Source organism: Copidosoma floridanum, unplaced genomic scaffold (assembly GCF_036245765.1).
Source record: "Copidosoma floridanum isolate Cflo_tuat_1 unplaced genomic scaffold, Cflo_Japanese_pri ptg000029l, whole genome shotgun sequence".
NCBI lineage: Eukaryota > Metazoa > Arthropoda > Insecta > Hymenoptera > Encyrtidae > Copidosoma > Copidosoma floridanum.
The window spans coordinates 7220898-7236304 of NW_028321906.1; the positions used below are offsets into that span (position 1 = coordinate 7220898).

The 15407-nt window shown below is 42.6% G+C and overlaps 1 protein-coding gene across 3 annotated transcripts; it reads right to left on the minus strand.

The window, feature by feature from the left end:
* Nucleotides 1-466: 466 nt before the first annotated feature.
* Nucleotides 467-14605, minus strand: LOC106637159 (uncharacterized). 3 transcript variants are annotated; one of them, XM_089595828.1, is made up of 12 exons: nucleotides 14531-14605; nucleotides 10207-10303; nucleotides 7135-7226; nucleotides 5086-5195; nucleotides 4613-4735; nucleotides 4374-4526; nucleotides 4089-4264; nucleotides 3650-4018; nucleotides 3370-3560; nucleotides 3115-3303; nucleotides 2354-2410; nucleotides 467-2171 (listed from the first exon to the last, which is right to left on the minus strand). In XM_089595828.1, exons 1-12 carry the CDS (start codon nucleotides 14531-14533, stop codon nucleotides 1932-1934), a joined length of 1800 nt encoding a protein of 599 aa, XP_089451954.1. In that variant the 5' UTR covers nucleotides 14534-14605; the 3' UTR covers nucleotides 467-1931. The 3 variants fall into 3 exon arrangements, with proteins under 3 accessions (XP_089451954.1, XP_089451956.1, XP_089451955.1); XM_089595830.1 differs by lacking the exon at nucleotides 14531-14605 and adding an exon at nucleotides 12505-12759; XM_089595829.1 differs by lacking the exon at nucleotides 2354-2410 and having other exon boundaries at nucleotides 3103-3303; nucleotides 14531-14604.
* Nucleotides 14606-15407: the final 802 nt, after the last annotated feature.

A 15407-nucleotide genomic window follows, 5' to 3' on the forward strand; every position in this document is an offset into this window, starting at 1 on the left:
TACTTGTGTACTCCGCAGGTGCAGTGCGACCGAAAAAAAAAAAAAAAAAAAAAAAAAAACGAAGCGTCGAATCTGCCGTTGTTCCGTGCAAAGCTGCAGAGATGCGACGCGGGTGTTGACATAGACGGAGTGTATCTTGACAGCCGAGAGATAGCGGAGTGATTTGCAAAAGCGCGGAAGGCGAGAGGGAATCTTTTTGAGCTTTGCGCTCCGTCAACGATGGGGACGATCTTTTTTTTTTTTTTTCTTCGAACAACCGTTGCTTTCGAGTTTCGGCGTCCGATCGGCCACTTGAATAACTGCTCTAGTAGTCTTGCCCTGCGTTAATTTTTTCTCCATCATTAGTCTCCATCAATAGCCAGTGATATTTATTAAACTCGAATATTCGGTACTTAGGTGATTGCATGGAACTGCTTTAAAGAAGGACACACAATAACCACAGGATTTTGAAATTGAAGTAAACGAGTTATTTAAAAAGTTCTCTCTTTATTTAAATAATAATCATGTATATTTTTAATATGTATGTAGTAACGATTCAAGTGCGTCACAAAAGCTCTCGCCTCTCGAACAATTTATTCCCCTTAAGTGGTATATATAATACATTTTTACACAATGCAAACATATTTTACGTACAGCTATTGTTATTTTACACTTTGCTTTTATTATAATCGCGAAATATTATTTGCCGCACCAATCGAACGAGTAAAAACTGCTGAATGACTATTACATTTCCCTTTTTTTTTTTTATCAACTGTCTTCTTCAAGTTACATAAATTATATATTTGTAACAGCTACATGACAACATATAAAATAAACAAAAAAAAAGTCCATTTGCAAATAATTTTTTCTCGACCAATATACCATCTATTACTCCCGTGGTATCCTTTTCCATCGTATTCCAAAAAATCATTGGCAAAAAGAAGCAATACGCGTGTGCTTTCGTGAAAAATTTCGTTCAAGTCTCGACTTTTATTTGACAACACATATATTTATAGTAATGCACGTGTATCTTGATCATGTCTGCAAATTATCGATAAGGTATAGTTAGCACGGCTACGGCTGATATGCGATATGATTAATTAAACTATGATTTACTATCGTTGACGCCTTGGAAAATGCAAACTTCTACTGTTAGATAAAGTTTCAATGCCAGAGTGTGAAGGGATTACATGTTTTTTTTTAATTTTTTTATTTTCTTTATTTCCCTAGACTTTACTCGTTTTCACTCGCGAGCGTCTCTCAAAGTCGACACGCTCAAAAATTCTATTATCTTCTGTTCTTGTAACGTACACGTTTCAACTGGTACACGTCAGATTTACTGAGACCAGCCAAGCACTGTTTGTCCCACGTGAATCTCGAAATTATAATTGTGAGGAGAAAAATCGGATGGAAATTAGTATAAAATTTTAATGTTTCAATGGTCAATGATAAAATTATACAATAAATTATCAACAATTACACGTAACAATTAATAATAATATAACTATACCCTATGTTATTACACCTGTTTGTGAGCCAGTAAATTATAGTATATCATCTAGATTCGTGAAACGATAAAAATAGTACGCCAACGCAATGAGAAATACAATCATGATATAAAAACAGCATCGTGCGAGTTTTTTTTTTTTTTATATACGTATAAAAACTTGAGCTGTGGCGAAAAAGAAAATTGTGCTTACTTTTATCGAAATTAAATGTGTTGGGGGGAGGGGGTGTTGGAAAATGAAACGCAGTTTCACAGCTCGCACGAGCACACCTCATGAGTGATGGAAAAAAAAAAAAAAAAATGTCATAGAGACAGAAAAAAAACCAAAGAGAGCCGGTCTTTGGCATAACGAAGAGATAAGATGTACAGCCTAACGTATAACTATCGTCTACGTATTACAGATGAGGGAGACTCGGGACCAAGGGTGTGTATGTCCCTCTGGCTCCTAGTGCACGTTGAGCCTCTTGCCGATGTCGTCGATGAGACCGTCGATCCGGTCGGACTTGCCTTTGAATTTCGACGGCTCGGGCCCGATCATGTGTATGAGCTGCGGCACCTCCTGGCGGCTGATCTCGGTGAGACGCTCGAGCGACTTCATGCAAGCGTACAGGTGCTTCTCCTCGGGATTGCCATTGAAGAACTGGAGCAGGGCCATCGTCAGTTCCACGGCCACGTCGTCGAATACCTACGCCCAACGTGAGAAGAATGGCACATTAGCTCACACGAGTAAGGTAAATTTGATGTATGTGTTGCTTTTTTTTTTTTTTTTTTTTTCAATGCCAATAAGCTGACGGTAAATCGGTGCATGAGTGTGTGCAAGATACGAGTAGAGGTGTATGAAATTGCTGAGAGAGAAATCGTGTGTACCTTGGAAATGCTGCCTTTTGGTAAAATCTGCCGGAGACTTTTGTTTTTGCTCATTTTCTGCAAAAAATAAACCGGACACCAATCGCCTAAGGAAGTATCTGCTCTTGCATTTTTTTTCTTTTCTTTTTTTTTCTTCTTTTTTTTTTTTTTTAACTTATGGTCAAACATTCACCGAACTCCTTTTTGATAGTTATTGTTAACGAGAAACGAATTATTAGTAAAACCGCGAGTTTTCTTGGTTCAGCGAAAAGAGGGTGAACGACAGCAACAATGACATTCGTATGTATATTGTGCCAAGAAAACTCATAATAATCAACAACATCGAACAAATAACGTCATATGTAATACAGAAGCAGATAGATCGTGAAACGGAGATGGATGAAAAGTATATACAGTATACGTGACACATCTGTTAGAGGCAAGCTCGTCAGTCACGAAAGGCAGCATTTCTATATTGTTTTGCTGAATTGCGAGGTACAACCGATATATTTACACTTTTGTTGAAAGGACAGTTATATGTACTTGCGTTATTACAATTAGGCATTGTTTAAAAGCATTTCACGAATTTTCGTTACGTATTGTACGTTTGTGAGCTACTGCTGGTTTGCGAAAGCGAGATGAATCGAAAGCCGCGTACTCCCAGCAGAATCATTGAAGCGAAACGACAATGTATAGCGCTGTGTATTAAATGTGTCTTAGTAGCGAGATGATGATAAAAAGAAAACCAGACCACAAGTCAGGATACAGACCACAGTCTTTACCTCCTTGGTACACAGGTTGTGGATGATGGCAGCGCCCCGAGCTTGCAGCTCCTCCGAGTCCGAGAGCAGCGCGTGCACGGCCACCTTCGTCGTCACCCGGATATTGCTGATGCTCTGGTTCTGGTGCTGCCACTCGGATATGTACATCAGCCACTCCGAGCTCGAGAGATTCTCAAACAGGTTGGCGATCTGTCGAAGCAACGTTATCGCTTATACACCATTCACCCACGCTTTAATTCCAACACCACAACTCACAAACTGAGCCAGCGGTAGCTGCTCCTCGATGGGATGCCGGTCGATGTCGTACGCAAAGTTCATGATAGAGTGCTCCCTCCTGTCCTGGTGCAGCAGCAGGATAACGTCGTCTTTCAGCGCAGCGATGCACAATATGTTGGCCAAGCAGATCCGAGCTTTCGCATCGAGATCCCCATCCCGAAAGATCCTTCCTGCGTTAAAAAAAAAAAACGTCCCTTAAAACGCTGTACTCGGAAATCCCTTTCCCCCTCAAAAAAAACATCGGTAGAGAGGGACCAACCAACAAAAGTGAGAAAGTTGTCGCCCAGTGCCCAGGAGCCCTCGTCCTTGAGCAGGTACTCGTAGAGCTCGTCGATGCTCTTCTCCTCGTCCTCGGTCAGTTTGCCGCCGAGCAAGTCCCTGAGCAGCTGGAGCTCCTCGGCCGCGTCGGGCAGGTCTTTGAAAACGATCGGCGGCTCGCGCCTCTTGCGTGCCTCCTCGGCCCTGCGCCTCTCCTCCTCGTCCGTCTCGTCGATCTCCCGGGCTATCTCGTCGGGCGAGGCCACCCTCCGGGGCTCCGAGCCCGACGCCGCCTCCCCGTTGAAGCCGTCGGCCTGCTGCTGATGGCCCGACGATTTTTTCGACTTGACCGGCTTCTCCGTAGCTACGGCTGTCACCCACATCGGGTTAGTATCGCAATGGTTTTTGTTTCAACAATCGTTCGCGCAAACATCACTCACTTTCGCCGTTCTCGGCCATGTCCGTGCAGTTGCTCAGCCCCGAGTTGCTCTCGCTCCCGTTCTCCCTGCTCTGCCTGTCTTTCTTTTTCTTCTCCTTTTTGACCTTCCTCTGCTTCCTCTTGGCGATCTTCGCGTTCAACACGCTGCGCTTCTCGTCCAAGATGATCGAGTTGAGCCTGCAAGGGACAAAATGAAAAGTCACGATTTACAATGGGAGAGAGAGAGAGAGAAAAAAAAAAAAAGAAAAAAAAAAAAAAAAAAAAAAGAAGGAAAAATATACAATACCTCGCCTGCTCGATGGCGGTGTTGAGCGACTGATAGTCCGGCGACTCTTCCCTGCTTATTCTCGCCTCGACGAATCTCTGGCCGGAGTTGAAGCCGGCGGTGGCACCCTTGCTCAAGTTTTCTATTAATGGAAGGAGGGCTTGCCCGACGGGCCTAGAAAAAGAAGCGCCCGCTCGTTTGTTCCTCCTCTCTTCTTTTTTTCCCCTCCTCCTTCTCTCTCTACGAAGATGTATACTCACGTCTGTATGATCTCCTCGGGCAGGTCCAATATGTACTTGGGTATGCCGGTGCCCACGAGGAAACTACTGACCTCGTCGGTGAAGTTGTTGCAGTTGTGCCGGAGCAGATTGTACGTGCCGGGCCTGGAGAGCGAAAAATAATTAAAAAAAGAAAAAAAAAACATTGTCATTTTCACGCATTTCGAAATAAGCGCACCACCTCGAAAATCCAAACTCGGTCTATCGGATTCTCTCTCTCTCGCGCGCGCGAGCGTTAATTTATGCCAACCAAGAGAGAGAGAGGGTGTGTTTAAAAATAGCAAATGCGCTTCGGTTCTCGGAAGACGATTAGAATAACGCGCTCCCCGCGTCTATCTACCTTTGCGGTAGATCACGGGGATCGGTATATGGTTAAAGGCAAAAAGCGCGCGGCGATGATTCGTCGCGTTAATAATAACACGTTGGCGGAGCACGAGAATCGGTGTGATGCTTACGCGAATTTGGTGGTGCCCAGTCCGTTGATGTACTCCCAGAACACGGAGTAGGGCAGGTACGTCTGGCCGATCTTCTCGATCCTCAGTGGCTCCTGTAGTTCGGTGCCCCCCTGCGAACAACAAAAAATCGTAGGAGAAAAAAAAAGGGTTGCTTGCAAGAGCTTTTACAAAATGTGTATATAGGGGGAGAAAGAAAGGCAGGCAAACCACGTCGTTGTAGCGACGAAGCAGAGTACAAGGTGTATTTCCGGGTTCGCGAATCGCGCCGGCTCCGAAAATAAAACGCACGTCCCCCCGCCTTGCGACGCTCTCTACTCGCCAACTCGACTCTTTTTTTCCCCCCAATGCGTTACAAAATATTCGTGGATCCACGTTGGCCGAAAATCTTCCGCAATGCGACGCAATTGCACTCGTTTTACGCGTTCCTGTCTCGTCTGTAATATTTATGTGTAGTTCGAGCCAATGCCTTGTATACCTGATTATCCGATGGGGTTTTCCAAACAATTGCAAGACTGTCTATTAAAGCATAGTTTTGGAGTCGGTGGCAATGCCGGGGACGACGCTTTTATTTTTACGCGTATTTTAATTATGTTTACGCGGCTAAACAAATATCTGGACTCGGGTATATCGTGTCTAAAAATACGAGCGTCGGCGGGGGGGCCACTGGACACATAATGTCGGGCGCTCGCGTTCGGCTTTAGGGCAGCGACGGAAATAGTACGCACAGATTTTTGGAAGAAAAATCGCTTGGATCGTTTATCCATACTCCACTGTCCATCGAAGGGTGTACGAGAGAAAAATTAATTATGTAACGCTCGATGTATTCCACTCGCATCTGTGTACAGTAAAATTCAACACTTGTGGCACTCGTAGAAAAAAGTAACAGAGCGAGATCCAAAAGAAAGAAAAAAAAAAAAAAATAGGTATCCCCGAAACTTTGCGCGGTCTACCACAAACAAAATCGTAACGAAACGGTGCACTCTCGAAAATCGGTAAGTCCCACGGAACGACACAACCAGCCGGAGGGGAGAAAAAAAAAAAAAAAAAAAAAAATTAGCCAACACACCCGGGTTGCCATGAAGGAAAACTCACCGGGAGGCGTATCTCTCTCTCTCCTCCTCTCCCTCTCTTTCTCGAAGTCGGTGCAAAACAAAAACGCCAAAGGAGCCAAAAACTTGCGGTGCCGCAGCGCGCGATTGCTTTATGGGCAATACCCAAGCTCGCGCAAGCTCACGCGGAAGGAGAGCTCTCTCTCTCTATATTTCGCGCGCGCGCGCCCTACTCGTTATATATATGACGTAGTCAAAGACTCGTCTTCGTCGTGTGCACCGGGTTACTTGTGTAAATGGAATTAATCTCACACGCGCATCACCTTCCGTTGCCGAAGAGAAAGAGATAAAAGTAAGAAGAAGATGAGCCTCCGCTCTTTCGGCCCGAGCGGTTCTCTTTGCGGAAGAAGAGCCGGCAGCTGTGCGCCGCTGTCGTCCGTAGAAAGCTATATAGCTGGAATGCGGGAGTAGTCCGGGAGTCGGGGGTTATTTTCGGCGGGTGGTCGCGCCAAATTTAACTGTGCCCGATATCTCGCCTGCATATACACGCTTCTGTGGTACGTATACGTCAAAGGGGGGAGTGGGACGGATAAACAATCGGCCCCTGGGGAAGAACTTCGCGACGTGCACCGGCGTCCGGGGGAAAGCGCTCGGTGTGGGGGCTCGATCGTTTTCCTCCATTTCCGCGTGGACTTTTCACGAAGATCGGTATAGTTTAGAGCTCGCGTGGAATTCAGGTGGGGATTATCGTTCTGGCGTTAGACTATAAATTAACGTGCTGTTCGTGTAGCGTACAACAGGGGAGCATCGCGTTTTTATATTGACGGGCTTTCGCGAGTTTTGATCTAAAAACGCGTCGATTTCGAGGGGTCAACCACGAACACGTAACAACAAGAAATTAAAAAAAAAAAAAAAAGGATTTTTACATAGCCATTGGTGCGTTTTTCACTTGTACCGGCTCCTTTAAATTGGGCCATTGTAAGCGCGTATACAAACTTACCGGTCTGACGCTCTGTATTCCCTGGGGGCCGAAGAAATACTCCCGCCCGTAGGCGACGATCGCCGTGTGCCATATTCCCTCCAATTGTCGACCTGAAAAACCAACAAGTGTATACATGACGTATAGTTGAACGTGTGGTATATACCATATATTATGTACAACGAACTGTCACTCACGAAACCTCGTGTTCCGCGTATTGCAACCCGTGCCCTGCGAGATTTATTTTAGAAAAGTAACTTCACCTTCACGCCTTGATTTTAATGGGCCATCGGCGAAAAACGTAACTTGACGATCGAGAGGGATTTATATTGAGAAAAATCCCCTCGGCCAGCAGACAGGTAATCTGCGCCGAGCGCCGCGAATTCACGGTCAGTGGCGATCGGTGCGTTAACCCGAGCGAGAGATGGAGCGCCCGACGAAAGCTCGCGTCTCTGCTTAATGGCGCGGCTCACCTGTCCGTGGGCCTGATGTCTACCTGTCGTGTGTGTTTATCTTGGCCTACTTGCAACATCGTGGAAAAGCCGATGCGAAACAAGCGATCGCGGACCATCTTGCACGGGTGACGTGGGGCTCGAAGTCGCCCGAGTTTCGCAAATCTGGTGCTTGGGACACGGGATTATACGTCTGTCTTGCGAACTACTGGTCGTAATAATGCGTAAAATAATGCTGAATTTTATATTTGATTTCCAAGAAACACGTACGAGTGTAAAGCGTCTCTTAAAAGTACTCGTATATTTTGTGGTTGTACATTCGAGTGCCATTTCCACGGTACCATAAATAATTACGGTCATTGCGCACGCGTGTGGCCGGCACTCGTATTTTTTTGTGTGACAATCGTATTTTAAAAGGCAACTATGGTTTTAGGTGACTCCTCGGTAAAGGATCATTTTTAATTTCTTCTGTAGGTGATTGAGCGCGAAAGGGCCAAATTTATGATGCGCGTGTCATTATTTTTGTGCTCCCAATGGCGCAACCGCACCGGTGGACAGTTATAAAGCTCGAGTTAATTGGAAAGGTGTGCTATATACCCTCGCGGGATGAATGATAGGCTTCGCTGAGCTGCTCGTTCTTTTGAGGAAAATGGGCGTGTAGCAACGCAATGACGATATTTTGTTGAGAGGATCCGTTTGGTTGCGGGTGGAATAAGGGGAATAAATGCGAACGATTTTCCGGCGTTTTAAACGTATATGTCAACGACAAACGACTAATGAAAAAAGCGCTGTCTTGAAATTGTTGGGGGGGGGGGGAATAACACTTATTTCCGGTTGAATATCAATTGTATTTGATATTCGTATATTGAAGAGGTAATGTTTCGAGGCTTATTTTGAAGTAAATCGCGGTGGGGATAAAAAACACAAGTATTTTATGTTAAGAATTTTTTTTTCAGTTTTTCTATACGTTGCAAGCTTAAAATAAATGAAAAAAAGAAAATCAAGTTGCATTTGCCTTTTTTATTATTAACAGTATTTTTCTAAGCGTATGGAATAAGCGACAGCAAGTGGGTACCTCTCAAAAGACACAAATCGTTAAAAATGTTAATTTCCTTAGCTACGAAAAATTCCAATTAGCCACAATGAAGATCCATACAACCCAATAACCCAAAAATATTTTTGCCTCTGATTTATTAGCTAGAAAAATAACTAAATGGCAAAGTGGTTGAGCAAAAATTAAAATACTTCGCCTCCCCCTTATCCAAAGATCCTGAAATACATATAATCTATCCACCGCCTCCACGGACGAGCGAAAATAGGTAAGTACGTTCGAATCGATGAAAAATCGCGCACGTAATAAAAATGGTTTGTGTTATCGACTTTGCATCTCCGCGGTTTAGGTACTCGAGAGAACGCAACCTACCTCGCGATTTCGGGCCTCGGGGTGGCTATTTTCGCAACAGGAAACCATAGAAACCCAAGTGTAGAGAATCGCGCGCTCTCGGGGTGAATAACTTGCTCGGTATCTCACTTGCAACGCGCGTACGTTGGGAATTACGTGGATTCTGTCGCGAAACAAAAACACGAAACACACGTATATACAACAGAAACGCTTATAAACGATCTCAGTGTAGTGCAGTATATCGGGCACCCGGAAAGACAATCACGTCTCAAATGGAAGGTACATTATCTCGGTTTTTCGATTTAAATCATATTTATAAAAGAGAGCACGAGTCGACACAGCAACAACACAAAGAAGTGTCAAACGAATAGCCAAACCCCCCGCGCTTCATACCGATCACTTCGGAAGGCCACTTTTTTTTCGCGCATCGGCCACTTTGGCTATTTTTGCCCTATCGTCATCGTCACTCTCACGAGCTTCCGCGACCGCATCTATGCCAAGTGTACGTGATAAAGTATAACTTTGGGAGGGAGAGAGGAAAAAAGCGATTTTTCGCCGCCACAGCCAACTCCATGTTTGCAATTGACTTTGGACGATTAGGTGGTAAAACATGAGGAAACACAGGGGTGGGGATTCAGCGAGCATGGGTGTGGGTCGCCGTCAATGTATACCTGATGCTCTCTTATCTCCGCGCATATAGTGCAGCGGACTCTAATTTAAAGCCCGTAAGAGTCGACAAAGCTCGGGGCCTCTAAAATTAACGCGCTCGCGTGTACCCGCTTTTCGAGCTGTTGGCACGCGGTTCCGAGGGGAAGACCCGCGCAATGTATAAGCCGGGAGGGATCGCGGCTACGTGTATAATCGGAGAGGAGGATCGAGGGCTCTTTGAAAAAGTGGCTCCCCGAGGAGTGTATACGTAAAGGCGATGACGCGCTGGGATGGAAACAAAAAGAGGAAAGGGTACCAGAGATCGGTGACGGGCGATGACTGACCGGATCGACAAGGACTGAAACATTTTGCGGACGTTTCGATTGACGCTTTCGACTCATGCCTCCCAACTGTCGTGAATAACTCAAGTTGTCGTTGTTGCTTTTTGTATTTACTGTTGTTTATTTTTTGCAAATAACAATATTTGACCAGATGATTTTCTTTTTTTTTTATTGAACAAAATTACCACGCCAGCTCGATAACTATTGAAAACATTTGTAAAATTGTAGAGGCTTGAAAAAATGTGCATACCTATGAGCATGTGTGACATAACTGCAGCCATGCCCCTTGAGAGATCGTAGACGAACACCTCGACGCTCGTTCCCTCGTCGTCGTCCATGTTTTCCGCCTGAAAAAAAAAAACAAAAAAAATCATGATATTTCGTCAAACGTCGATAACGAAAGCTCATCTTTCAACTAAAATATTAGTTGATTAAATCATGTGACTGGTTTACGTGTACCATAAACTTTCAATTGGATTGCCGATTTTCAACTTAAAAACAAATGTGAACTTAAAATTTTTGATCCCTCGCGCTGTACCGTTAAACCGGTCATTTTTACTATCCTAATTGTCAATGATTAAATATTTGGCTGAGGAGGAATCGCACGGAACTCATCATTTCGTACTGTTACCAGAAACAAAAATATCCATCATCAATCGCGAGCAAACGCCACATTTTGCACGGATCGGTATAATTGTGCCGCATAAACCGACTACTTAACTACGAGCAAGAAAAAAAAAAAAAAAAAAAAAAAAATTAACGCTCACGAAAGCAAGTAAGAACTGCGTGTCGAAAATTAAATAAAACCATTTACGCTCGTGCTTCCTCGTTCGCGTAAATATTCAGCACTGATGAAAACAGTTTGCGATAAATGAGGTAATATACAAACCGAATGCCTGTACTCCTGACGTGGAAAATATTTTGAGGGTGAAAAAAAGCTTTCTGCATTTTTCAATTTGAAAAGAAAAAAAGGAAAAAAGGTGGTTGGCCGACTTACTTTTTTTTCTACTTCGGAGCAGCAATCTCGGAAACTCTTACGTAACGGGGAGTGGGAAAAACCGTGGAAACGCGAAATCTCGAAGAGTCGACTCCATTTAAAGGCGAGAGAGCGAGAGAGAGAGAGGAATTTTATTTTTTCTTTCTCAAGCTATGAAAAAAAAAAATCCTCTTCACTGAGACGAGAAACGGTTGTCTAGGCGTAAGTAGTGGCAAAGGCAACAGACGCGCAAGGAGAGACGGACAGAAATGCAAATTCTGAGGCCAGCGATCGCTTTTAATTTTGGAAACGCGTGCGTATATATATGTATATCCGCGGCAACAGCACAGTCGCTCACATAGATAAGTCAGAGTAGAGACGTGTAGAATAGCGATGCGGTATATTTTCGTGGTACGAATACCTCACTGCACGAACACGAGGACTGGAGGAGTGGATGTAGGGATGTGACGTAGTGTCGGGGTAATATATAATGATTGTTATTATACGCTCTGGTAATGTTTCGCGCTCATTTCGCTCCATGCACCCATAATAATAATAATAATAATAATAACAATAATAATAATAATAATAATAATATATGTTGCATTGCGTGCGTGCATTTGAAAACAATAAAAAAGAAAGAAAAAAAAAAGAGTCGAGGGTGCGTGATTCACGGGGCCCCAAATGAATAACGAGCAGCAAGAGTTAATGACTGATTTGCGGATTATGTTTTGAAAAGACCCGAGACGAGAGGAGCGAGAAAACACGACGCGCTAGGCACGAAATTCTCATTTAGGCTCGTTATACTACAAGCTGTGCGGACAATTTGTTTTAATATATTTTACGAGAACACTCGTTTCTTGCATTAGTAATCGTTTCGTTGTACCTACACGTCTCGTGATCACGTATGTATACAAGCTTGAAGAATCCAAGGATTTTAAACGTCAGTTTGGCAACAAGTATATCCCTGCTTTGTTGTTATTGTGGTCGATTTTGAGTTTTTGTTTAATCGCGTTAAAAACAAACTACGTGCTGCTACTGTCTATTTATATGTATTTTGATAGGATCATCATTTTTCTTCTTTGTTTTTTGTTGCTTTTTTTTTCAATTAAATTAAAAAAAAATTGCATTGTCCAGTAAAGTCATACTCCTTCCATTTGATTTTTTTATTAGACTTTTTCAAAAATAAAACAAAAAACAAAACGATCGGCGAACACTTGCGTGCATCTTCGAGCTTGGGCATAAACAAAAAAAAAAACAAAGCTCCCGAGTGGTGGCAGAAATCCCCGGAACGAAAAAAACAAGATATTCCAAGAAGAAAGAAAAACAACGCCGTTGAGCCACCACATCAATTGCGGTCAAAACAATAAGAAACAAAAAAGAAAAAAGTACAGATAGGTGCCACCCTCGCATTTACGTAAGTGAACGACCGCGTCGACGCAAAGAGCCGTCGATTGAAAGCTCAAAGCGCATGAAAATGCAAGTAGGTAAGCACACAGAGTTACGTAAAAACTAATTGAAAAAAAAAAAAAAAAAAAAAAAAAAAAATCCCACTCGAAGTAGATCACGTACTTGCAGGGCGCAACAGTTAGTTGACAAGCGATCACAGACGATCGGGCAATTTCCGCCGGTCCCTCCGATGTCCAGCTGATGAATTAAGCGCGCGTATACAGTAGATCGAACAACAACAACAAAAAAATCAGACGAGTGCACCGGGCCGGCAAGCCAAGGTTGTGTACACAACGCGATCGCGCGCGCGCAAATAAAAAAAAAAATATATATATATAGCGAAAGAGCAACGGAGCGAAAAGACAGTCGATCGGTAGGTGGTCAACGCAGCTACTGCAACCGATCGCCAAATTTTCCCGGCGCCCTCTCGGCTGACTCTCTCTCTCTCTCTCTCTCTTGCTCTTCCGGAATGAGCTTTCGGCGCTGCTCCCTCTGATCTGCGTACGCACGCGACTCTCGTGCACTCGTCGCTGATCTCGAGAGAAAGCGATACGACGTGGCTTATGCGCGTGTACGTGCGTCCGTTTGTTTTTCTTTTTCAAGAGATGCAACGATCGCAAGTGTGTCGGAAATATCTCTCTCTCTCTCTCTCTCTCTCTCTGACGGTACGTTGATCCCTTTTCGAGAGCTAGTGCGAGTAACCTATATACCTACATGGCATTGGGTCGACTTTGATTTTTGTATGGGGGTTGCATGCTGAGAGGAGGGAATTATTGTTTTTTTTTCCCCCAAATATAATGCTACATTTTAGTTTGCTCATTTTTTTCATCAAATCACTATCAAAAAAGCACTTCTTTAAACAATTTTCTAACAAAATTGGGCTATTTTCGTTAAACAAAAATTTAATTGTGGTGAAACAAAATTTTTCTGCCAATTAAATTTCTGGGGAAAAGAGATTTTATTGATAAAGGTGTGAAAATTTATGAAATAATCATTATGAAATCAACGTTGCTTACACAATCGTTTTCGAAAAAGGAAATGACGGGCGAGTAAAAATAGACACGTTTTTGTACACAACACCTATAATTAATTTTATTTCGAAAGCTCCGCAAAGTATTTATATTTTTTTCGTTATCTAATTTTATTTGCAAAATCACGTGACCAAAGTATAACTGATTTCCGATATGTGCCATTTTTTTCACGCAAATAAACTGCCGTCTGACCATACCAGTATGTGACTACTTACTTGCGCCGTATACCTATATATACAATGGAGCAAACGAGAGCTTTTGAAAGCTGAACGATCACCGTTTCAATTTGTTTACAAAATTGTTGATTAAGACAACCAAACCAATGGAGAGACATGAAAATCTCGAATTATTATATCAAAGCACGTACACCGCCAAACAAAACACATCAAGTACATTTTTTACGACTCGCAAAACTGTACCGAATCGTAAACAATCAAAAGGTCAATAAGTCATAACTCGTGAAATTCTCCCCCAAAAAATAAACAAAATCCAAGAGCAATAAGAAAATAAAGTACATCAAGTATATCGATACGTAGAAAGGAAGCGCCTGTCGCTATGCAACCCCTAGAGCATCGGACGCAAGCTGGTAGTTGGGAGTCGGCATTGTCAATAGGTATACTGTCATCACAAGTTCAGCTAGGTGCACACATTTTAATAGTAATAATAATAATAATGTAGCATCTTGAAAAAAAAAAAAAAAAAAAAGTGTTGTTTTCGTTCGACGAGGCAGTCTTTCGCCCACGTGAAAGCGTCTTTGGGAGCTTTATTTAGACTAATATATCCACACCCTCTCGGCCGACACTCGTAAAATACAATAATTCTCGTTTTTACAAACAAAAACTTTGACCACGTTGGTAGACAAGAGTATAGACACAATAAAAAGAAAAACTTACCAATGTAATTGTACCTACAGCTGATCAAAAAATACAATCGTCACTCCCCTCTTGCATGCAAAACACACAGGTATAAGTACGACCCACACCTGTTTCGCAAGTTTTTGCGAAACGTCAAGCAAACAGCAACGTAAATAAGGTATCATGTGTACCTTTATAAGTACCGACAAAAATGAAAAATGGCACCGCTAGATTTTCTGAGACACGATTTACACTGTAACTCACCATTGTCACGATCTTCGGATGTATGTATCCCCCCGAAAACGCTTTCCTCTTGTTGCTTTTGGTGCGCCGTCCGAGGTTAGAATGAATCTGCCGTGACGTGGTGTTAGTTGTGGTACATGTTATACATTTCGCCAGTCGCTACTCACGTTTATTTCTCTCACCAATCACGTCTTTTCTTACTATACTTGCATGTCAATAATCATTCATACACTTGTGTACCCTCTTCTTCTACACTTTCACCCTTTTTACCTTTTTTTTTTTTTTTTTTTTTTTTTTTACCAATTTTCGTCTGTTTATATAATCAAGTGCCTTTTTTACAAGCTTATCAACTTCAAGGTCAATGAAATGAAATTACTATTAAAAGTACTCATCCACTTGAAAACATTCAAACTCTTAACAATATGTCGTACGAAAAATCGAAAAATTTCTTTAAATATTTGGCGCAGATTTCGAACAAATATGTCACTGCAGTTGGTTTAATTAATATCGAGGCTCGGGAGCAGTTTTTTGCACCAAGATAAAAAAAAATTATTTAGGTATATAAAAAAAAAAACATATTTGTTAACATTTTTAGGGTGTGTAAGGTTTTTTTCCATCTACTTTGCCATAAAAATGCCGCTTTACGTAATTTGTTTTAGGAGAAAATATTTTTTTATTGTAAAAGAAGACAGCTGTTAGAGTGGCAAACCACGTGTATCGCACGAATAGGCTACTGTACACGTGTCTGTTAACGCGATGTATAAATACCTTGAATACTTGAATTGAATTGCCACAAGGTCTAAGCGTATGAACAAAGAGTTCAAATAGAAATATGGCGTACTTATGGAGTAGTATTGAGCTCCTGCTTTCTCCAATCTATATAAACACAAAGTACCTC

Excerpts from the sequence above, each read along its gene's own strand:
- LOC106637159 (XM_089595828.1), bottom strand. Across the intron at positions 5,196-7,134 it reads GAATACAGAGCGTCAGACCG|GGGGGCACCGAACTACAGGA; the intron begins GTAAGTTTGTAT and ends TGTTGTTCGCAG. Across the intron at positions 4,527-4,612 it reads CCCGAGGAGATCATACAGAC|GCCCGTCGGGCAAGCCCTCC; the intron begins GTGAGTATACAT and ends TTCTTTTTCTAG.